We start from the raw sequence: 24,132 nt of genomic DNA on the forward strand, positions 1-24,132 counted from the left end.
GAGCAAGAGTTCTCCCTCTGCATGTGTGGGGGTCTCAGTGAACGAGATAAACGTGTTTTAGTCTTTTGAAAACAGCAAGTATGCCTTTTTTTATTCTGTCAAGTGTGAAAAAGAGTCTGCAAAAGTCAAATGTGGGAAATACGGATGTACAATATTGGATTTCTGCATATATCCAAATTGCCAATATTTTCAAACTCATTTTAACGATACAGATACCAATACCAACACCGATACATATGCATCTTTTTTTATAATAGCAAAGAACACCAAGTCTCTCCTGTACTAGAATTTGCCTGTGACTCTTCTGACGGTCCACTTCTTTTAGAGACAGATAGAAATTAAGACAAACGAAATGTGACTCTACCATAAATGATGCATGTATTATTCTTCAACTATATACAGTAAGAAATATGGTCACTGCTTTATCACATAGCTTTGTTCTGACATTTTAGAAACTCTATGTGCTCATCAGGAAGACAGTTCTTAAGATGCACGATTAAATTGGTAGTGTTAGAAGAGTGTTGTTTTGCTCCTCCATGCATAACCTGTGCTTCAGATGCATTGTAAATAACTATGTTGCTATTTTGGCTTTGTCTGCTTTAGACGCTTCAAAATATTTAATTACAGCATGTTGAAGTTTTCAGTTGGCGTGTATAAGCTGTTATCACCTTATCGACGGTACTCATCAGCAGAAATGTCTGTATCTGCTGATACTGATAATTAACTTTTTAAGCTATATCGGCCAATACTAATATAACGCAGATAACATCGAAAATCCCTGATAAGAAACATCTTTTTCTTCTAGCTGTTTTTGCACTCATCATGCAAATATTACGGGCAGGTGCCTTTCTGTGTGGAGTTTGCATGTTCTCCCTGTGCATGCGTGGGTTCTCTCCGGGTACTCCGGCTTCCTCCCACAATCCAAAAACATGCTCACCAGGTTGATTGATCACTCTAAATTGCTTGGTTGGTTGTCTGTCTCTCTGTGTTAGCCCTGTGATAGGTTGGCGACCTGTCCAGGGTGTACCCTGCTTTCCGCCCGAAGCCAGCTGGGATCGGCTCCAGCCCCCCGTGACCCCTAATAGCGGTCAAGATAATGGATGGATGGATGGATGCAAATATTAAACATTTTAAAACATGGTGTTTAATTTTTTCCTGTGATTTTGAGGAACTAATATAATTATATTTAACGGAAATTGTAGAGAGGTTCATGGTTAAGCTCTCTCAAAGTGTGGGTGGTGGTTTCAATGGATACTAACCCATATTGATATCCTTCAGTGCAACATGCACACTTCTGTTTTGTCAGAGTTTTTCTCATTTGGTCGACTTTTTTTGTGTAAGACAGAGGTAATTACACATAAACGCAGTGAAAAGTAACATGCCCATCTTTGTTATTAAAACCAGGAGCATCCATCCAAATGTAATCAAAAAATGTACCTCGAGGTTCATAATGACTAATGACACATTTCAAATTACATTTCTGTGATCAAGCTTTGGGGCAAACCTGATACATCTGAAAACTCCTCTGCTCTGAAAGCCGGTTCGTTGTCAGTTGTCTGGCTGACGAAGCAGTGCATCGTGGGACAGTGAACGATGAGGGAGTTACTGGCCTGACGCAGGAGACTCTCCAGGAACCTGAGAGTGACAAAAACAAACCATCAAAGCAGAGTTTTTCTCAGACTTTACGCAGCAGGCTTCTGAATGAAAAAAAGAAAAAGAGAGACACAAAAGGACAAAAAAGGCAGGAAGTGTAGCAGACGGAGAGAAACCAAGAGGAAGCACTTCTGTCTGATACTGCATACCGCTTCCTGTGCCTTTCTTTGTGTGATTGCTTCATCACAGAGGTCAAAGAAGCACTATATATTTGGTTGAATCTGTTCGCTTGATTATCACACACCAGTTTGTGAAGAGAGTTGTGATAGTCTGTCCTCCTCTAGGATCCAGAGGCTGTGTCTGCTGCAGCAGGACGTTCTTCACCAGTCTGGTGACGTCCACGTTGATGTAGCTGGAGAGGCTCTGCAGGCTGGCCGTGTAAGCTCTCACCCCTGCCAGGAGGTCCGAGGGACGGGATATCTCCTGGGTGGCCTGGTTGTAATTTGCCATTCTCACGATGATCCTGGAGAAATATGTTTAACCAACGTCACTTATCACCAAGTCACAGCGTAATGAGAGCAGACAGATGGGACCTTAGAACCGATTAAACGAGCCATGGTGGTACGGTGCTGTACTCTCATTAGGTCAGCACAATCACTGCTCCAGGCTTCACTCCAATTTTATTTATTTTCTCCCTTCATTCAGTCTTTTGCTCCCTGCCTGGACTGCATCTACAATTTTGGCAATGTTAGGACCAATCACTAGCGTGCTGCTACTCAAGGGTACTAAGTTTAGGGTGACAGGGGAGATAATCATCAGCTAAAACAGGGAGACTAAGCAGAGCACATACAAAGAAACATCAGGTTGCCCTGGTACCAATCCCTAATCTAAATAACAGTTAACACTGAAATGACACAGAACTAGAGGTGGACATGATGGATGTCTTCTTTGATTTTTAAGTGGGTGCAACACAGCCTCACTGAGAGGAATCAGACAGAAAAGCAGGGTTTTTAACAGTGATGGAGGGTATGAGCTCCAAAATGATTGAGGACTGTGAGCCAGAGTGGGAATAAGGGAGAAATGCAGTTTTGGACATGCTTGAGTGTTTCCCAGAGCTTGGTCACATCCTGGTATAGAGTGTTAAACATTTTTATAGCCATTCTTCAGACTGAGGGTCAGCTTGAAAGCATCCAGACAATGAGTTTGGACGTAAAGTCAGCTGAATAAAAACAGGGAAATGGTGGTATTGTGGTGGTAAAATGAGAGACAATACGGCAGCACATTTATGTGTTGGCAGGGGGAAATATTTTACATGGACAGCATGCTCCTGAAAATGTGAAAGGGATTGCAGATGTTAATAATTGCTATTTTTCTGACATGAATTGTGCACAGAACTGCTGTAAGTGCAAAACATTGTTTTCTTTATTTAGGATTAGTTTAAAAGCTACTTTTTTAACTACACTTATTTATGTTTCACTTTCTTAGCTATAAATCTACTCCTTTACTGTCCACACCTTTTATCAGCTTTTGTCTCTTCTCTGCTGTGTTTTCTCTAGCGCTGTCACCACTAAAACATTGATTGCAATGAGGTTAAGGTCTAAAATTAAGGGGTACGTTTTTTTTAATCGCATGCTATTTTGCACACCATAATTAAGCTGCTGCAGAGTCTTCCTGCTACTTGCTGCTGCTGTGATGGGAAATACACCACCACTACAGCATATTTAGCTTTAAAAAGTCCCACACAACTCAATTGGCAAGTCAAAATTTTTAGTTTTGAAATGTGAAGCCCATGGGGAAGAGTTAAAAACTGGGGGGATTTAAAAACTGGGGGGATTTTTTTATAACTACATTTTAGAAGATATTAAACTTATGAGTTTTGCCAAAATAAGGACATGGATGACTTGATTGAAAGGTGGGCATCCTGTAGCTGTTAGCGAAACTTGGAAGAAGTCTGGTTGTGCTCATCATTTCCAATATGGCACCCGCTGATGATTGGCTTCAAAACAGCGCTCAGGAACAGATGGGTGACGTCACGGATACTACGTCTTCTATACAGCATATGGTGGTAACTGACTGAGAATTATTGATATTCCTCTACACCGCCAACATGTATTCAAACATGTGATCAAAAATACAATTAGTCTTGTTTGATTAATGAAATCTAGCCATTAATTGCAAACACATCATCATTTGACAGCCCTAGATTCTCCATATTCTGTCCTCTAGTTTTAACACAGGTCCTGGCCTTGTTGTTGGGTTTTTATAGTTTTGTTGCTTTTTAATTATCCAGTTTTTGCTTAGTCTGTAAAATGTCTTTGTATAGTTTTACATTAGTTTCAACATTCAATGGAGTAAGACTTTTCGCCTATCATCCCAGGGACCTTTGGTTAAACCTCCAACTCATTTCAACACCCTGTTTTTTTCCATCAGACAAAAACAATGATACTCCCATCCCCACTCAGCGTACTCAGAGAGGCGTGTCTCCAGATGAGAGATGAGGAACTCCGTGGGCACAACGATGTGGTCAAACACAATGAAGTCAGTGCAGAGGCTGTAGGTGGAGCACAGCTCGGTCAGCATCATATGCATCTTGTCCATGCTAAAAGAAGAGAGAGTGAGAGAGAGAGAGAGAGAGAGAGAGAGAGGAAGGAGGATGCATGTCTTTAGGAACTTAAGACAAATATTTTGACAGTGACTGTGGTATGGATGTTCTTGTCTTAGACAAATATGGTAACAAAGCGTTAGAGCATTGTGAAAAAGGCCAACAGGAGACATCTGAGAGGAAAACTGAGAGGAGGGAGGGAGACTCACAGCTCCTCAGATTTAATTTGTGAGATGTAGCTTTCCTAAGAATACAATCAAAACAGTGAAAATGCCAAAATGTAATGTCCTGCCAGTAAAAGGATTTATTCTAATACTCAGAGGCAGATTGTTTCTTATTTTTAATAGTTTGATTCAGTACCTGCAAGCACTGACTGACTCATCGTGAAAGGTAATAAAGTTCAGAACAAATAACGGCCTGTAGGAGAGAGGATTGAATCCTGTCCTCTCTTTGTCTTCAGGAAAGAAATGTGTCACAGGCTGAGGGGATTCATCTGGAAATGTCAGTAGGTATTTCAAGTAGTTTTTCAACCAACATGAACTGGTTTGACCTAATTCTTACACATGACAAAGAAAAATGCTCATGTATTTTCCCTTTGACCTGAACAACTGCTGTTAAAAGTGCTTTCCTGACCCCAACATCAGGGATGTATCATCACACTCACTTGTCTACACTGTTCCCAGGTTTGTGCTCTAATTAAAGATCGGAACAGAATGGGATGAGTAGAGTAGGGGCTGGTAATAATTGGGGAGACAAAATGAGAATCTGACTTGCTGGTGATGGTCCGGTCTTTCCTCAGGCTCTCAGCGCCTGGCTTTTCTTTCTGGACCTCGGCTTTCTTTGGCAGCGGCTTCTTCTGCTTCCTGTAGCGAGCTGCGCTGATGCTCTCGGCGCAGTGTATGGGCTGCAACTAAAGAGATCAAGTGGAAAAAGACGAATGCAAAATGCAAAGAGGGGAAGGAAGGAAGAAGGAAGGTGAAAAGAAGTAGGGGGGGTACATTCAGGCAGATATTGAGTAACATGCTGAGAAACGAACATGGGAGTTTGGTGTTCTCATTGGAAGCACTCACAAAGTAAACAGCTTCATCATGTTTTTTCCTCGAGGGGATTACAGAAACCGCACCACATTAATCAAGCCCAGAGTTTCAGCTCTGTCTTATCATTTTATTCAGATTCTCAAATCTATCTTCTGCCCGAAGCTAAATCCACCAACGCCAAGCTGTGACTACTGAGATTATATTTGAGTATGGAGTTTAGCTGAAACAATCCTCAGTAGATAATACAATTTTTGGAAAAAGGACATAGTATCAGACTTCACCTTGTCATTGAGATTGCACTGTTCAGCACAAATCTCCAACACAACACTGCTGGTCAGCTTGGCTATCTGCTCCAGGAAGGTCACACACAGACGAAGGCTCTTCTTCTCCATCACTCCAGACTGCACACACAAACATGTGCAGCATGTGAGTGTGCAAACATCACAACAGAATGCATATTCTCTCCAATAAGTTAAAATCTACTTTTTACACTTCACTGTTTTTAGGTTTCAGGTCTGAAGTTCCTAACTTGAAAACATTAAAGGCAAAAGATTTAACCTCACTGAAACTCACTTTCCTGATACTTCACAACAAATGGGTGCAAGAGAAACTGCAGAAAGAATAGAACTAGTTACCTCTGTATCCTTTGACGTTTAGCTTAATGAATAATAATAATAATAATAATAATAATAATAATAATAATAATAATAATAATAATAATAATAATAATAATAATAATAATACATTTATTCATATAGCAGCTTTCCAGAATAGAGGTCACAAAGTGCAAAAAACAAAAGTTGAATAAAAACAAATAAATCTTTCAATAAGATAACAAATAAATAAATAAATAATAATAATAAAAATAGTATAAATATTTACTGAATGGAGCTAAATAAAGGTATAGAGATATTGAGGGTTAAACTTCCACTTTTGTTTTAGGCATTATATCAAGGAAAACTCATAAAATTTAAAGATTTGTAAACAAATATACATTAAGGACAATGTTCAAGATAGTGTGTGGTAATTAGCTGCATTAGCAGAACAGACTCGTTAGAAATGGAATACAATAATCATAACCTCACTGTCAGACAGAAACCTTGTATGTCCAAAACCACCAAATTCCAGGAAAAAAACAAAACATTTTACACATAACTAAACAACAATTTGATACTTTCATCTGTTATATTTTAGAAGCCTACTGACAGACATTAAGGAAGATCAATAGCATTGTTTAAAATATATACAAATATAATGATTAAATATGGAGATACAAGGTTTCTGCCAGACTGCGTTGATAAATATGTTTCAATTAGTCTGTTATCATCTCAATGTAAAAGTAATTTTGTTTTTGTCAACTTAGAATGAGCCTCGCATATCTATATGGGAGAAGGTCCCCCTTCCACTTATGCCGCCATCTTGCATCGCCATGTTTCTACAGCAGCACAAACAAGAAAAACTAGTAACATACACGTTTCTGTATTTAGTGTTTGACTGTGTGAAGTGCACAGGCTTGAATAATACTACTACTACTACTAATAATAATAATAAGAAGAAGAAGAAGAAGAAGAAGAAGAAGAAGAAGAAGAAGAAGAAGAAGAAGAAGAAGAAGAAGAAGAAGAAGAAGAAGAAGAAGAAGAAGAAGAAGAAGAAGAATAGAGCAGTTGTTGTACACAGAAGAATTTGTATTGATAGATGCTTTTGCCTTTTTATGCCATTATTGAAAAGACACCAGAGGAGAGACAGGAAATGTTGGCAGGAGAAAAAATAGGGGTGACATGAAAAAACTAGTAAAACCAGGAGTTAAGCCTGCGACCACAATGTTGAGGGCTAGAGCCGATTCATACTTTAAACGCTGAGTTAAACAGGTACCTCGAGAATTAAAGAAGAATGAACAAAACAGCAAATAAAAGTAAATCCAAGTTAAAAAGAGTCACCAATGATTAACTCCTGTGTCTTTCCTGTAAGATGGCAGCATAAAGTTAAACTCAATGTAGCATGTAAGCTGTGTATTCAATGGTGCCTTTAATTACAGTAAAAGCTTCGTCAGCAAATAATAAAACACTGACCTCTTCTGGGCACAGAGGGTGTCCACACTGGCTGAAGTGAGAGCAGACGGTGGGGAAGGCCATGAGGTAGCGCTTCATGGCCACCTCCTCGCTGCTCTGGAAAAACATCTTCTCAAAGACGCGCGGGTAGAAGCTGGAAAAGAAAACCAAAAACCAGAATGAGAGGAGAGGAGAGGAGAGGAGAGGAGAGGAGAGGAGAGAAGAGAAGAGAAGAGAAGAGAAGAGAAGAGAAGAGAAGAGAAGAGACTAACCAGAGTATGGACACCTCAGACGTCTCCTGCAGAAGTTCCTCCACGCTGTCGACCACCCTGGTGTGAAACTGAATCAAATTCATCACCTTGGCCAAATCAGGATAGTCTTTCAATGGCAGAGGAGCTTTGTTCACACTTGTGTAGGCCTAAAAAAAAGTGAAATGATTGGGTTTACATACATTTCACATCTAAAGTAACATCTTCACATTCTGCAGTAATCTTTGAGGTGCAGAAACAGTTCAAACCTGCAATCTCAACCAGTCCAGTCGAAGTCCTCTGAAATCAAACTCCTCCTTGTTTTCCACTGCAGAGTACAATTTAAAATCTGATTATTTCCGCTTCATTTTTCATCATGCATATAAAGTAGAAGTGATTTGGGGTATGTGTAAGCGAACATATCGTGCTTAAATGACCTTGTTTGATTGACAGAGCAGACAGACTTGAGACGAATGAACTCATCAGGACCGACTCCTCCTCTGGACAAACATACATATTCTGCAAAGGAGGACAAAGGTTACTTTACTCATGTTGCAAAGTCTGGATCTCAGAGATCTAAGAGACTTGAACAGAATTTTATGTTGCACCTAAATGTTTATGCACACAAAGGCTTGTGTTTTCTGCCGGTACCTGGATGGTGTCGTTGAGAACCAAAGCATCAAACTGTGCCAGGTACTGGACATGGTAGCGCTGAACCACATGGGTGTACTTTTTCATCAGCCCTCTGAGCTTCTCCATGTAGAACAGCAGCTCTGCCATCTGACTGTATAAACAGGGAAAGCACATTTAAACCAAAAACAATCACTTGTGTTTCCCCTTGTGTTTAAAATGTGTAAAAATAAGCCACTGTTAAATCTAAAACAAACTGCAGCACACAAAGACTTTAAATAGTTGCTGCTTGAGTTGCAGCAAAGAGAGAACTCACTCGCGGCCAATTTTTAGCACACCCATATGTTACATTGGTTTATATCTTCTGCACCTATGACCTACTTGTCAACGTAGTCCTCAGGCGCCTTTATCTTTGGCATGTTCTCAGAGTGTCTGACAAGCCACAGGACCTCGTCACGGGAAAACGACAGAGCCATGAAGACAAACAGCGCCTGTGGGATTTGATTGGCACAGAGAACAGAGAAGAGAGAAGAATGTTAGGAAAGAGTCAGAGCTAAGATTGGTCAAAGTCATGATGAAATGAAGGGTCAGTCCCCTGCTGTCCAAATATACCCAAGAAGAGTACAACATGCGGGCAGGATGGAAGTCACATCAAATGGGCAGCTTTTGCCGACAGTCACATGACCACAAATTCATCTTGGACTTATATCTCGCAGTAATGAAATGATTTAAATTCCTCATTCCCTCTACCTTTGGTCCCAGCAGTCCGGGTTCATCCTCCAGAATGTTGAATAATTCCTTCAACGCTCCTCTCAGATACCGCCTCCGCTCTCTGTGCAGAGGTCCTCTGGTAATAACACAGGAAAAGGTCAGGAATATACAGCTTTCACAGCTAATTTCATAGTGAATGTAGCAAAGGTTTTTCATATGCAAGGGGTAAAAATGTTGTAAAGTTCTCTGCCAGTCTTACCCGTTGACTAAAACGTGCTCACGACATTCCTTGATGTCTGCAATTCGCTTGCTATATCTGATAAAAATGAAGAAAAACATCAGTACAATGTAGTCAACAGGCTGGTGGTAGCTTCTTTGCATTTCAACCTGGAACATTTTCTTTTGTTGGTGCTTTAAAAGGTGACTTTGGACAAACATCTTCATTTTGAGTCTTTAAAGAATTGAGTTCAGCAGATTTAAATGTTGCCTCTTGAAGTTACCTTTGAAACTCAAAAATCATACACAAGACGATAAAAAATGTTTGAAGGCTACAGTAGATGTGATTATTTGAGACCACACTCATACGTTTGGGGTAAGCCCCCATTGTGTATCATGCCTTGCCACCCCTACAAAAGTTAATGCCCCATTTTGGCCAACTCTGCCCAAGGAGACCAGCTACCTCAGACCCAAATCCTCCTGCAGCAGATCCAACGCTAAAGCAGGAGCAGTGTACCTAAAACTCTTTTTTCCTCATTTCATGTCCACACTCTGGGGACAAAAATAAAAATAAGTCTTGTGAACAGGTCACAATGAAGACCTGTTGCTTCAAGCATTTTTCAAATGAATAATTTACATAAATAAAGGAGAAGCAAGCAGTACAATATTCCATTTGAAGGTGAGAAGTAGAAGGAAACCTCTGAAATCTACTTTTTGTTTGCCACCCAACTGCTGATGTTTTAAAATGTTCAACATGATCCACAAAATAAGCCAGGAGTTGACATTGGACAGCACAGGGGGATTTACAGCACCAAGTTGTGTTCGTTAGTTACTCCTTCAGTTGGATGGATGTATTTTTTACTTGAATATTGCTGTGTAGCAACAGGATAGTATAATTCCAGTTAAAACTAAAACCTAAGTTGTAATGTATCTGTAAATTATCAGGTAGTTTAAACTTCACAAGAAGGCTCAGCTCAGCTCTTTGCAGCATTAATGAGCAATCAGGGAGACTAGACGAGAGGTCCTCAACAGTTCAGGACGTTTTAATTATAGAGAAATGAGGACGGCATGTTTGAAATCAGCTCTCATTTATTAACCCTCTGACACATGAGGGTGCTTTATCTTGCAGACCTTGTCTGTTATCTGGCTCTTTAAATTTTTATTCATCACCTCGAACTATTCCTCTCACTCGACAGCGCACTGAAAGTACACTGTAGCAGAGCTGCTCACATACCCTTTGATGCCGTCAAAGAGGTCCTCGGAGACTTTGTGTATGTTGAGTACTTCCTCTCTGGTGAGGGTGAGGAAGAGGCCGCTCCTCAGAGCCATCTTCCACAGCTCCTGGGAGGCCTGGTTTGTGTTCAGGCTGCTGTGGCACAGCAGGAAGCAGACTGCAGGGAGCACAGGCATATACATTTAGGATACAGTGTGTGGAGCTGGTTCCTCGTAGTGACTTTGTATGTGTTGACATAGTCACAGGTTGGCTGTAAGAGTCTGTCCTCTGAGATTATTTTTATCCTCTTCTCCTGTCACAGTCTCAAATGAGTTACATGGGCAAAACTCCAATTGAAACTGTTGGTAATTTTTTATATGTTATAGTAAAACATTAGACAGCACATAACTCCTGTGTAGTCAAATATACATTTATAAACATCTTTAACTGGCAATACCTGTGAAAGTAGACGAGTGCAAATGTAGTCGATACATCACAGCTACAAAAGCTGCTAGCTGCATACTGTTTGAATAATTCATAAAGCAACAGACCAGAACAAATGATCATTAAAGGTGTGTAACTTACTAGAGATCCAGCGCTCCATCACCTCCATGGATAGGTATTCACAAGCCATCTGTGGTGAACAAAAAGCTCATTACCTGCCAAAACAGGCTTATAAAATACAGTATTACATGTACATACATAAAGCTTAGTATGAAGTCAAATCATGTCCCTTCACTGAAGGGTGCCATCAGATACTTAGATGCTATATTCTTGGTGTTAAAAATCAGTAAATCCAATACAAAACTATTCTGTGGGAGATCGTCTGCATAGAAAAGTATACTAGTCAACCAAAAAATATTTTTGTTTGTTTTGTCAAATAAACTTAATAATATAGCTTTAGATCTAAGAATAATACTTGTCTGTTTTAGCTGAATTAGAGGTTTCAATATTAGGAAGCAATGGGCAACAGGGTGTCAACGTGATATCAGACAGAGCCATAATAGCCATGTATAAAGACAACACAGAGGATAACAGAAAGCAGAACTGTGCAAAAAAAAAGAGAAGGGTAAAAATAAATGTTCTGAATTCTAGCTCTATGATGGGAGGATGAGAGAAATGGGAAACTGTCTACTGAAATGGACTTTTTCCAACCTTCAACACAACACTACCACCCTTTTTCATGCTTAGTATCACTGCAAAAACCATATTTAGTCACTACAACCACTTCCTTTCTCTTTCTTTCCCTGTCAGAGATAAATACAGGAGGAGAGGTGATTCAGGGCGGACACTCACAGTGTCGCAGCACGCCGGGTCCAGCATGGCAGCTGGAGCACTCAGCAGGCTTAGGAGCTGGGCGCTCCGCCACTGCTCTGCTGGCAGGTTCCTGCGTGGGTACACCATCTTCAGAGACAGCAACGCCGTCGTCACAGACTGGGAGAGGGATCGAGGAGGAGAGGCAAACAGTGAGTGAGATAGAAATGGAGAGGAAGAGGTGAAAGGGAGAGATATGAAGAGATGGCAACAGGTCTCATTAAATTTGAGCAGAAACAAGCTGGAGACATCAAATCTGTGGTTCAATTCTTTCCTTTTTTCAATTTATTAATGATCCATCACATAACCTGGTATTTAAAAAATAAAGAGAAGGCTTAGTCATTTGTTTCATTATTCAAATTATGAGTATGTCAAGTATTTGTACTATGTGTCCTAATACATTTGTACATTTGTATCAAATGATGTCTTTGTCCCCTTACATTAGTTTAAAGGAAGTCTGTAACAACTCTGTATTTTGACAGGAGGCTTATAAATGCGAGACAATAGTACTAATGGTGATGTGGCTGAATGCGAGCAAATCTCTGCTGCCAGCTTTTAAATCAGACGGAAAGCCTCACTGGGAGAGGAGCCTGCAGAGCTATGATAATGATTTCTGAAATCAAATATGGCTGTAATATTTGAATATTTAAGCAGCAAAAAAAATGGTACGTCCAAATATAGGCTTTATCTTTGTATTTGTAATTGTGCAAGACGGACAACATCCAGCATCACAACCCATACAGAAAACATCATCCACACAATCTAAATGTGAGGGTAAAGCAGATGTGCCATTGTAAAAGTGGTTACCCTTAAATACTGTTAGTATACTCAAGTTGCACCCATAGGCAAAGAGGTGAGACAGATGATTTTAAGAGTAGACTTAAAACTTTCATTTTTGATAAAGCTTATAGTTAGAGCTGGATCAGGCTTGGACCAGCTTTTGTCATGCTGCTATAGGCCTAGACTGCCGGGGGAACTGGCACACTGACACACTGGGATCCTAGCTCATCCTCTTCACCCCAACCCCCTCATCACTTACTTTAACTCTGCCTGTCCCATTAAAGTTACTAACCATAGACCTTTCTGGAGTCCCTGAGCTCCATTGTCTCGTAGATTCCTCTGAGCTGCCGTAGACGTCCTCCTGCTGCGGACGATCTGGACTCCAGCTGATACGGACGTGCTGGACTCCAGCGGCAACAGCTTCTACTACTCGTCTCATCACTATCACTTCTCTCTCTTACTCCCCTCTATCTGTCTTTCCAGACCCAACTCAGTCGAGGCATGATGGCTGTCTAACATGAGTCTGGTTCTGCCTGAGGTTTCTGCCTGTTAAAAGGAAGTTTTTCCTCGCCACTGTAACTAGCTAAATACTGCGATGTGCAATGCTCATGATGGATTAAGGTGGGGTCAGACTGAGTCTTACCCTGCCTTGGTGTTGGGTCTCATAATTTGACATAGTGTGGTCTAGAGCTCCTATGTTTGTAAAAGCGTCTTGAGATAACGTTTGTTGTGATTTGGCGCTATACAAATAAAGATTGATTGATTGATTGATTGATTGATTGATTGATTGATTGATTGATTGATTGATTGATTGATTGATTGATTGATTGATTGATTGATTGATTGATTGATTGATGAAAGAGTGTATTGTTTAGTATTTACATCCAGTCTCAAAATACTTTTTATTGAAAAAATAAAATATGTTGAGGATATTTAAACATATTGCACTTCTGTATAACAATAATACAGAAGTGCTAAAATATGTAGTTCTCTGATACGAGTTTCCATTACAGCCCAAAAAAATTGAAGCTCCTGTGAGGAACTTTAAGTTTGTGTCAATTTCGATACCCCTTGTGGACAAAGAAGTATTTTCTGGTTTTGGCCCTTACACGTGTAATTAGTGTTTTTGACAAAATATTTCATACTGCACTCTGTTAAAGAGTCTTTGCCATGAAATTATTGAAAAAAGGTTGTATCATCAGCAGGAGTTAAGCACTTGGTCGGACACCTACTCATTGGTTTCAGACAGTGAAAATAACCATATAGAAATAGTCACTTTTCTCACTGATGGTCTGGTTTGCCTTTTTAGGGCATATAGAGGTATTATTGTAAATTTCAGTCTGTTTCACAACCAGTTAAAAACTCCTCACAGGAGCTTTAAAATACTCATCTTTTGCATAGATTGAAACACCTTGTCGACTGTGTTTTGTTGGAGTCAGTATTTCCAATATGGGGACTAACTGCCATCTTTGGGCTTCACCTCTTCAGAAAACCAACATGATTGATGTCACTCAGACTTTGTCCATGTTTTCAACAGTCTAGGGCTTACCCTTGTGTGAGGACCAAACTCCTCAGTAAGCTTCTTCCACGGATGCTCGTACTCCACAATCATCTGGCCGAGCCGCGGATAAGAGGGGTCACTGCAGGATTCAATACAGTACGCACAATATTATTGAATACAGGAAGGAGAAGGAAGATAAGAAGTGGGTCATTGTGTCTGGGATTTTTTCAGTGGAAAAAGTGTAGGTCGTGGTGCAGCAAATGTGACATTAAAATGCACATGTTTGTGCTCCCTGCTCACGTCTCAATAGCGATAAGCATCCTGCGTTTTGAGTGGTGCATAAATAAATATCATTGCAGAGTGGGCGGACTCAAAATGCCAGAGAGCCACTTGAGACTCCGGGCAGGTTCGTGCTGGCCTGCTGACGTCTGTGTCATTTAGATGTTCAATTATTAATGAGGTTCAGCTGCACATATAAGCACATATAACACAACCTTTGTGTACGTGTTCTTTGATTCAGAGTGCCGTCTAGATCTAACTATTACATTACTGTCCTCCTCATCTATGTCATCACTGCAGCATATTTATAATACTGTCCCATGTTCTTACCTGCTCCCGTTAGTCATCTCATGGGCACAGTTGAACATGCCCACCAGTGCTTTTTTATCGTCAATGCGAGAGACCATGATGATAACAGATGTGTAGGTGATGATCAGATCCAGGTAGCTCCTGGTGAAGTCAAAGTTGAATGCCTGAAATGAAAATTTCACTTTCATCATTGGCTCTGAAAAGGTTGAACAACCTCTTAAAATACCTCAGACTTTCTAGGACATATTGTGGAAGTAGTGGAACTATATGAAGGCTGGAAGGAAAGACATTTTTACAACTACTACTACTTCAGAGTAACACTCACTGGGCGGGACTGTAAAGTGGCTGTAAAAAGGTTGTGGATTCCTACAGAAAAAAATGGTTGAAAACATATGGACGAATAACATTCAGCCATCTTATAGGAGTTTGGAACAAAAGCATACTGGGATCGTGGTTTGAAACAATTACACAGCAGCATTTCTGCTTAAAAAGAAAACAGCAGTCAACATTTAAACCAAGAGATAAAAAAGAATATGATAGATTACAAGAGGGAATATCACTTAACTGGCCCTTAAGATTTTTATTTATCATTTTTAACTATCTCCCACTATCTAAAGTGCACTGGAGCATCAGTCTCAGAGGTAAGTGTAAAATGTGTTATGATACTAATATTAAAAAGAACTAGACACAAAAAACACCCTAGGTGGCAATAAATAAAGTCAAGCAGTATGATATGCTAAAATGCCTACATTAACAGCACAGATCAGATCACAGGAGACAGAGATCACTGAAATATACAGTGGGATATACATAATGCAATAGGCAAGGGGTGCAACTCTTATTAATATAATAAAAAAACCTGACAAACTAAACAAGAGGAGGCTGAGAGAGGAGAGAAAACACAACCAGCACGTTCATTGCAGGAAGGCGTACACGGAAAAGTAGCAGCATGTGTCAAAAGAAGAGGGATGAGTCAGATTATGAGCTGATGTTGTGAATGAAGTCAGCCACACAGTGTACTCACAATGTCAAAGAAACACTGACAGGCATCTATGGTGTTCAGCAGTTCATAAACGTGATCCTGAATAAAGAAGACAAAAATAAAAAGATTAGTAAAAAGACAAAGACATGCACAACATAAAAGCAACAGTCAGTTCCGGTTTCAGTCTGTAATGTGATTTCTAAAACCCATCATTTCGATTCTTGTTGCTCTATAATCATTATGCATTTGCATATTTATGGAACATCAGGATTGAGTTATTCTCAATTTAACAAATACAGATGATGCCTCGACCTAGCTTAAAACTCCATCACAGAAAAATCTAAAAGGGATGGAGACAGTAACAGAATAACTGCACCCAACCACAGTGACAGAAATGACATAGAGGTACATCAGTTATTGTTTTGTACATCTGGATAAACCACTCTATATGTAAATCAACTCTGTAACTCAAATTGTCTAAAATAATACCTGTGCAGATAGAAATAGAGAGAAATAAAGCAAGAGAATACTGTCAACACCATCACTGCTCTCTTTAATCGAGTTTTTGTTTGTACTTTTTAAATATTCATTTATTTTGTTTGTTCTCAAATTTAATGTTTTTCAGGATTTCTTCATTTAAATTTCATATGAACCACTTCTGCGAGTCTTTGCAGTGGCTGATGCAAGCCGTTGGAAATTTATTGGGGAAAAAAATGGCAATCTCAAATTTGAACTTGAGGAAAAATAAAATAAAATCATAAAACAATCACCCTGAACTCGATGACATCCAGGAAAGAATCGTAGTAGCTTGTTGTGGCTGCCAACACTTCAGATTTCTGCCGCTGTATGTTGGTCAGATTTTGCTGCAGAATAAAAGAAAAAGAAGAATCTGTCATGAATGGTCAGATAACATGAGGCGTGATATTTTAGCAACATCATGTAAGTGGGAGGGATGTTGTACAGAATACCAGCACTGCTGAGATTTAGACATAATATGTATGAGGCCACAAGCAGTGTGTTGAAGACAGTCACAGCTGTGCTGATATTCAGTATAACATAACAACCTGAAGTGTGATACTGCTTTTACACAACAGCGCTACATGATCACCATAAAACAAGATCTGGATAGTGCCAGCTTTGTTTAAAGCAACCTGAAGATAAAACTGAAGTTGTTTTTAAGGTTGCAGTCATACTCACTATGTTTCCTCTGAAGTCAATGTTCGGGAACTTCTTATTGATGTATTTAATTGCAGGCTCCATGGCTTTTTCTGTCAGGAAAGAGGGTCTTGTTTTGGGGTCTGCACAGCTCTGTGACAGGGGAAAGGAAATGATAAAGATGTGAGGATGAGATTTCATCACTTTAGGCAGCTAAATCCTTAATATTTAATTTATTTCCAGCTGCCATCATGCTCTGTGGGTTGTCTTGAAGGGATGTGTTTGTAATTTTTCTTTCAGATTCTGAGTGGCATCCAGCCCATGGTTTGAAAATGAGCTTGTCAGAGGAAAGTCACAGTATCCTCAAATGAGCTGGGGAAATTGTGAGCAGAGTGGGTTTTAATGCTTTCTCCATCTCCCTCAGCACCCACCCTCAGACTGACCTTGAGCAGGATAGTTAACACCGAGCAGCTCCTGCGGGGCTGTTTACAGGCTGACAGCAGATAACCGTGCAGCAGCTTTTTACTGTCAGAATTGGCTGCAGAAATGATTTAAAAATATGTCTGTACTCAGCAAATCTTCACTGGGCAGGGTTAAAAAGACTGGAAATAAGATTGTGCTTTCACTTCTCTTGATTAATGCGGACATAAAACTGCATGCACATGCTCACATAGGATTAAAAGGTGGCATATTTGCTGATTTTCTTGACTTTTTCTCATGGCAAGAGTTTAACAATTTCTGCATGTCACATACAAAAATGCGTGAGTTGTCAAAACATTGAGTTGTTGTCAGGTGATGAAAGACAAGCAGTTGAAACGATGTAATTTAAAGGTCCCATATAATGACATTTTCAGCAGTTTACAACATGTCCTAGTTCTTACTTAAACAAGGTTTTGAATTCAGTTGCAAAAAAAACATTAGAGATTCAGCCTCTCTGGAGGATCTGAAGCCTCTTTGTTTCTAACCTCATTATCTATGCAATCATCAAAGTGGGCATGATCACTATGATAATGAGGTATTGAGCTAATTGGCTGCTTGAATGTTGTCTCAGTGGGGAAGGTATAGACCAGCATGGAAGATGCAGATGTGGAAAAACATCAAAACAAACATGGCGAGCGCTCCAGAAGAACCCACAAATACAGTCCACATTTGATCCAGAATCTGACCCCGAACAGGAGAAGGCAACATTGACTAAAGCGTAAATGTGTAGATCAGGGAAAAGGCCTACTTTCCCTTGCCGGTGTTTTTTAAATGGCCTAAACTGATGTGATGTGTGAATGACCACGTTCCTCTGAGTTGTCAGAACAAATCCTAAATTATACTCTCTATAACCTCAGAACAGTTGATCACATTTCCCTGGTTGCTATGTTTCAGTTCTATTATGTGAGTCGCGCAGCATTAAGTTCAGAATAACTGAGCTTAAGTTGACTGACAGCTCAGACTGACTTCCTGTCTGCACTTCCTCTTTGTAAAACAAGCCTTGTTGCAGTTAGAAGACAATACTGCATGTTCAGCTAAGGCTTGTGCACACACAAAAAGACATTATCTAAACAGTGCACATTTTCAATCACCTAACATTGTTTAATCACTTTGAATTGAAGCTCCTGGAGAGTCTGTTGACTTTGAGAAACATCACTTGGTTTTTTAATGGGACTTTTGCATCCTGCTCTTCAAGTCTGCAGTTTAGGTAATACTGTATTAAAGTACAGATAAAGTATTTTGACACGCTTACCTTCTTGTAACAATTGTGTTAGAAATAGAAATGTGGATATTTAACTGTAACAGTCATGCCGTTTTTCCCTTCAAACAGAGAAATGTAATCCTCAAATAGAAACTAACAAATACAGTTCTATTCTTAATCCAGTTTAAAGTTATTTCTAAGAAAGTAAAGACCCTGTATAGATCATGTAATGTTTAAATGTCTCTTCATAAAGTGTTCAAAGAGTTTGTATGTAGACATTTTTAAACTACAGCTTAGTGTATGTGATGACAGCCTAGTTCCTTATTTGCAGTTTCTGTTACTTGCCACTATTCTCTCCCTCACCTTTTTAATGTGGTTCATGCGTATCAGCACCCCGTTCCCCCTCTCATTTAGGATGGTGAGCTTCTCAGCCAGTTTCTGTTGGTAGTCCATGGCGCCGTTGGACCTGTACCTCCACTTGAGCCTTGGCCTCCTGGTCCTGTGTAGCAGCTGAACCCTCGGAAACAAGTGCACCCAGAGCCTCACCCTGATACCAGGTCACATGGGGCCTAAAGGGGAGGTGGAGCCAAGAGTTCAGTTGGACAGAGTGTTAAGATACTTAAACTCAAAACTCTCAAACTAATTTACGGAAAAAATAAATGAAAGAAAGAAAAAATGTATAATTTCAAAAAATTAACTACATTTACAAAACAGTAGGTTTTGTTTTTAAGGTAAGTTAGCCTAATTAAGAATTTCAGTCAAATTTTAAGAAATTATAGTCAATTTATTGTATGTCTCAACACATTTGATGATGGAGAAAAAATATGTAATTCATGACATGGTTTATTCTTTGTAAATATACAGCAACACCTTGCTTCCTGTCTATTTAACGTAATATACTGCATCCATTGTTTAAGGAACTTCTGGTTACTTCCTCTTGTGCTGAAAACACAAAAAACAGGAAGATATAAATAATATTTATGCTATTGAAGCATCAAATCTAACACTTCTGCTTCATAAAATAACAGGCCAGTAAAGACAAATAGGAACAGGGGGTCTTTCTTTTTTTTTTTTTACTGTACAAAATGAAAATCTCTTCATCTCCACAAGATGGCACTGTTAACCAACTAGAGCAGTTTTTCAGTGAGCACAGAAGGGATTCATTATGCAACAAAATGTAAAATGACAGTGTTATCTAGCAGGTTTAGAAGAAGATTCATTCAGGGACAATTTGGGTCCTTATAAGCTATTTATTTCTGAGCACTTAATTCCAATATAAAAATCTAATGTTTTCTCAAAGGACATTAATTAAATTGTAAGCTGTGACAACACATTATATCAAAGTACCAAATATAATTTAGCACCCTTATTGTTAATTTAAGGAAGTGTAAGACTTCACAGTAGGGTTATTTTCATCAATGTGTGTTCTGCATCGTAAGGTTTGGATGAATACGCACACAAATTTACACATTTTACAAGAGTCCAGATTTTTTTCTGACTTCACTTTAATGAAAATAACAGTGCCAGAATTTAGAACTAAATTCTGTCTTTATGTTTGTTGACACTTACTGAAGGTTATTAAAGCAGCCAAGGGGTCATATTACTTCCACATTAAGCCATTCTCACCGTCATCTTAATGACAGAGGCTAAAGACTCCGTCATGTAAACTAGAAGCTCTTGAAGTTATTCAGCAACCAAGTGTTATTTACTGTTTTCCCACCAAGAGCCCAATCACTCCTCCTGGAATTCAGCAACAGGTTCAGTAAAGTGCAAATAAAAAAGGTGCAGAATAGGGTACTGTAGAGCTAAGAGAAAGTAATTTTCTTAATGAGAGCCACTAAAGTGAACCACAGAGAGCCCAGCGCTAAGCAAAGAGAAGACTGAAGTTAAGTAGACTCAAATAAATAATCTGTTTATTATTTCCTCACTGGCATAAGCTCAGAGCGGTAGACTTGTTAACAAGGCTGTCCGGGAGAGCAGACAGGAAGATGTGGATACACAAGGAGGAGGGAGAGTACGGAGGGTGGACATAGCAGGGGATGGGGTAGGGTGGACAGGGGGTAGACTTTTACCCTCTGTGAACCAAGTGGGGGAAAAAAGGGTTTTACCTGCTGCATTGGGAAACAGTGCAGTGCTTGAAGTCGTTTGGCCTCCCGATTCATATTTTCAGCAAACCAGGAACTTTTTCCAGATGCAGAAGTTGAATCTTGGCTGGGGCTGTATCTGAAACAGGTTCAACAGGTTACTCTAAAACCACAATTACAGATTTAAGAGAAAGAATGAAGCTGTGGAATATAGAGTTGAGAAAAAAGACAGAGCTTCTGTATGTCTGTGAGCAGGCCCCTGGGATGATTCTAGTAGAAGGCGGCAGTGACTCAGTGGGTAGAGTCGGTCATCTATCAAGGTTGAAGGTTCAATCCCGGCTTGGGCAGTCACATGCCGAAGTGTCCTTGGGAATGAAACTGAACCCCAAATTGCTCCAGCTGTTGTTCAGTGGTGTGAATGAAGATGAATGAGATTAGCTAATACTGATGGTACCTTACTATAGCAGCCTCTACCATCAGTGAGTGAATGGGCATGAATGGATGAATGTAATGAGTAGTGTAAAAGCGCTTTGAGTGGTCAGAAAGACTAGAAAAGCCCTATATAAGTACAAGTCTATTTAGGTTTAGGATGACAGCAGGACAGCTTGATGTTGAGATGATTTTGAAAAAGGGATACGGCTTGGCCTATAAGCAAAAATATAAAGATATTTAAACTGTTGGTAACTGCACTGCTTAAGCTGTTTACATAGGTAATAGCTATTGAGGCTAGTTGAGTCACGCAGAAAGAATCCATATTGAAGATGCAACCAACAAGTTACATTCCTCCTGTAACAAGGGAGGTTATTATAATGGGTAACTGGCTGTGAGTTATAATAATAATAATAATAATAATAATAATAATAATAATAATAATAATAATACCCTTTTTATAGCATTTTTTCTTCAAGTTACAAAATTCTTCACAACATAATGCAGCAATATAAAAGAAAGCAGATACAATCAGCACACAGAAAGACAAATAAAGATACAGGAAATCAAAGGAAAAAAGCAGATGATTTAAGGTTTCAGGAAAGCCTTCCTGTATCAGAGGGTTTTGAGAGAAGATTCAAAATAAGAGATGTGGACTGTCCTAATGTTAAAGGGTTCAACAGTCTCAGGGTTCTGACTGCAAAGGCCCACTCACCTTTGGGTTACAAGCTGGGATCTCAGAACATCCATCAGAGCTGCATCAACTGATCCGAGGGAACACCAGGCACACAGGGTCAAAAGATTAATAAAATCTTCCAATCAATATAAAAAGGACAGCCAATGTAAGCTGGCAAGGGCAGGAGTGATGTGTTAGTATTTACAAGTCGTGGCATTTTGGACCAGCCGGAGCAGGTGTAGGGAGCTCTGACTGATATCAGATACTACCTACAGCTGAGTGTCATCGGCATATAAGTGAAAAGAGACACCATGTTTCTGATTCATTTGTAATATGTAAATGGAGAACAAAAGAGGGCAGAGAATAGATCCTTGAGGTACACTATGTTTGAAATCAAAAAACAGTTGTCCTGGGATTTGATGTGTCAACTGAAAAGGTTCTATGAGGTAGGCAAATTTAAGGGCATCAAGGTTGTTCCTTTAAGTCAGACCCAAGTTTCAGGATTAATCGTGGTTTCAAGGTAAGATTGATATTCAACAGAATATTGTATATTCACAATACAGCTTTTGAAAGTGGACTTATAAAATTGCCTTTGACAATGAAGGACACAGGGTGTTCTTTGCAGTCTGTGGGGAGGGCTGTAGGAAGAGGTTATGACAGAGGAAGGGTTTGAGGAAGTGCTCCCAGCTCCAGCTGTAGCCCAGATGTTGGAAGAGTTGGCAAAACACATGGGCCAGTCTAATACATACACAAAGTATAATAGGTTTGGTTTTGGTAAGACATAGCAGCAGAATTTAGCACAAATCTTTGTGATGTTAACCATAACTAATGATTGACTAAAAGTATGCCTGCCATTCTTTTAATATATTTTACATTAATACTGTCAAATGTTTGGCTCACAAAAACTCAAAATCCACAATACACTATTTGTCAAATAGAGCTCATAAGTAGCTGACAAGCATTGCAAACATTAAGCTTCTAAAAAGACAGATATTTCCCTCCGAATCTGACAAAAATCTAATCAGAGCTAACAGGGCTAAAAGAGTATTGTACTTACCTACAGTTGTCCGGTAGCAACATAGAAACACAACAATCTTCCGTATCTTCTGGCAGTGATGGCTTTTTGCTAAGACACTAACAAAAAGCTTTCTGTTGGCCTCAAAAATGCTGGTATGGCAGATCTGCCTTAAGCTTGTGCTTCAACATTGTTTTGTTTGCTAAATTTATTCAACTGCTGTGTTCATGTATTTCATTTTTACCTCAGTCTGAGTCAGAGTCACAGCAACATCTGATATTAGAGCTAGCTAACAGCTTACAGCTAGTTAAGTAGCCCACCACTTATCAAAATGCCACAGCTGAGTTATTTCAGTTCATCTAGAACTTACATGTAAATGCAGAAGTACTTCTTGCCAATAGAAACAGATTATTCAAGGGAAACCAACTGTTAGAAGCTCACATATTTTGATATTTAACAAATTTCCAACAGAGCCTGAAAACTGTCTGTCCTTTGATCCTTACACTTGTCAAAGGATGTGGCTTTTCTCTTTTAAGAAAATTGGAGTAAATTTTAGCCCCCGGCTATAACATCCCGCATGGCGTGTAATTACACATCTAAATGGTTAAACATATAGTGGAGGTAAAATAGACAGCATTCTTTGTTGGCACGTTGGGACATGGTACAAAGTCAGAAAGCAAAACAAGACAGTGAGGATAATATACAGCATGATGAAAAGGAGTTTTACAACATTGGCATGCAGCAATAACATACAGTATAACACTTTTACTGCTTAAAGGCTTTATGGTGCATACCTGATGATTGAGTATACATGCATACATGTTCAAATAAACATGACTGATGATAATCTCCCCAGAGTTGGACTCACTTTATTTGCTTGACATATAAATTACAACAAAAACAGGATTCTCTCAGAGTCATTTTTCTGCATGCTGGCTGGATTTCTGCTGCAATTACCCGTACACTCCATTCCCCCGAGGACTGAAGTCTGTGCCCTGCCCCTCTAAGCTGGTAGAAGTTAAGTAGTTTAGTGTACTTTGTTTAAACATAACAGTGTTTTTATAAGAGTGCTAATTCAATATGATGTGACTTCAGATATTGTCCAATGCATGATAGAAAATATAGTTGGAAATAATTGTCAGAAAGTCAGAAGACAGATTCATACAGGTACAAGTTTAAATGAAGCTCAGTGTAAGTTCAAGCAGGAAGACTGTGTCAATCATTCATTCATGTCAATCCCTCTCCCTATCTCTGTACCTCCCTGTCTCCACCTCTTCTGGTGATTAGTTAAAGGTGACATATCATGCAAAATTGACTTTCTAATGGTTCTTTACCTGAAATATGTGTCCCTGGCATGTCTACAAACCCCCCGAGAATGAAAAAAATCCATTCTGCCCCTGTTTTGATTTCTACACCTTTCTGTAAATGTGTGTGAAACGAGCCGTTTCAGACTTCCGTGTTTTTGTTACGTAACAACAATATCCGGTCTGTCACGGAGTCAGAGCTCGGAGCTTGTTCAGCCCATAGACTGCATAAAATAATACTGAATCCCTCCCCCGTTTTTCATTACCTGCACAAATGTGTGGTAACACGGAGCTTAGGAGGGAGGCATGCTAGTTGTAGGCTGTC

General features: G+C 39.5%; 1 protein-coding gene across 1 annotated transcript in view; it reads right to left on the reverse strand.

The window, feature by feature from the left end:
• Positions 1 to 18,859, reverse strand: part of nckap1l (NCK associated protein 1 like) — a 30,325-nt gene extending 11,466 nt beyond the window's left edge. The window contains exons 1-22 of the mRNA XM_034697735.1: positions 18,663 to 18,859; positions 16,661 to 16,771; positions 16,234 to 16,326; positions 15,506 to 15,562; positions 14,503 to 14,645; positions 13,942 to 14,032; positions 11,595 to 11,732; positions 10,884 to 10,932; positions 10,320 to 10,476; positions 9,129 to 9,185; positions 8,909 to 9,005; positions 8,540 to 8,649; positions 8,180 to 8,312; positions 7,966 to 8,047; positions 7,798 to 7,856; positions 7,553 to 7,698; positions 7,302 to 7,434; positions 5,514 to 5,633; positions 4,966 to 5,105; positions 4,061 to 4,192; positions 1,898 to 2,116; positions 1,505 to 1,635 (exon numbers count right to left, since the gene is read on the reverse strand). Coding sequence (XP_034553626.1) covers positions 1,505 to 1,635; positions 1,898 to 2,116; positions 4,061 to 4,192; positions 4,966 to 5,105; positions 5,514 to 5,633; positions 7,302 to 7,434; positions 7,553 to 7,698; positions 7,798 to 7,856; positions 7,966 to 8,047; positions 8,180 to 8,312; positions 8,540 to 8,649; positions 8,909 to 9,005; positions 9,129 to 9,185; positions 10,320 to 10,476; positions 10,884 to 10,932; positions 11,595 to 11,732; positions 13,942 to 14,032; positions 14,503 to 14,645; positions 15,506 to 15,562; positions 16,234 to 16,326; positions 16,661 to 16,771; positions 18,663 to 18,752 — 2,488 coding nt within the window. The 5' untranslated portion in view covers positions 18,753 to 18,859. The remainder of the gene's footprint in view (positions 1 to 1,504; positions 1,636 to 1,897; positions 2,117 to 4,060; positions 4,193 to 4,965; positions 5,106 to 5,513; positions 5,634 to 7,301; positions 7,435 to 7,552; positions 7,699 to 7,797; positions 7,857 to 7,965; positions 8,048 to 8,179; positions 8,313 to 8,539; positions 8,650 to 8,908; positions 9,006 to 9,128; positions 9,186 to 10,319; positions 10,477 to 10,883; positions 10,933 to 11,594; positions 11,733 to 13,941; positions 14,033 to 14,502; positions 14,646 to 15,505; positions 15,563 to 16,233; positions 16,327 to 16,660; positions 16,772 to 18,662) is intronic.
• Between the last annotated feature and the right edge of the window lie 5,273 nt (positions 18,860 to 24,132).

This window comes from Notolabrus celidotus, chromosome 1, assembly GCF_009762535.1.
Source record: "Notolabrus celidotus isolate fNotCel1 chromosome 1, fNotCel1.pri, whole genome shotgun sequence".
Taxonomy (NCBI): domain Eukaryota; kingdom Metazoa; phylum Chordata; class Actinopteri; order Labriformes; family Labridae; genus Notolabrus; species Notolabrus celidotus.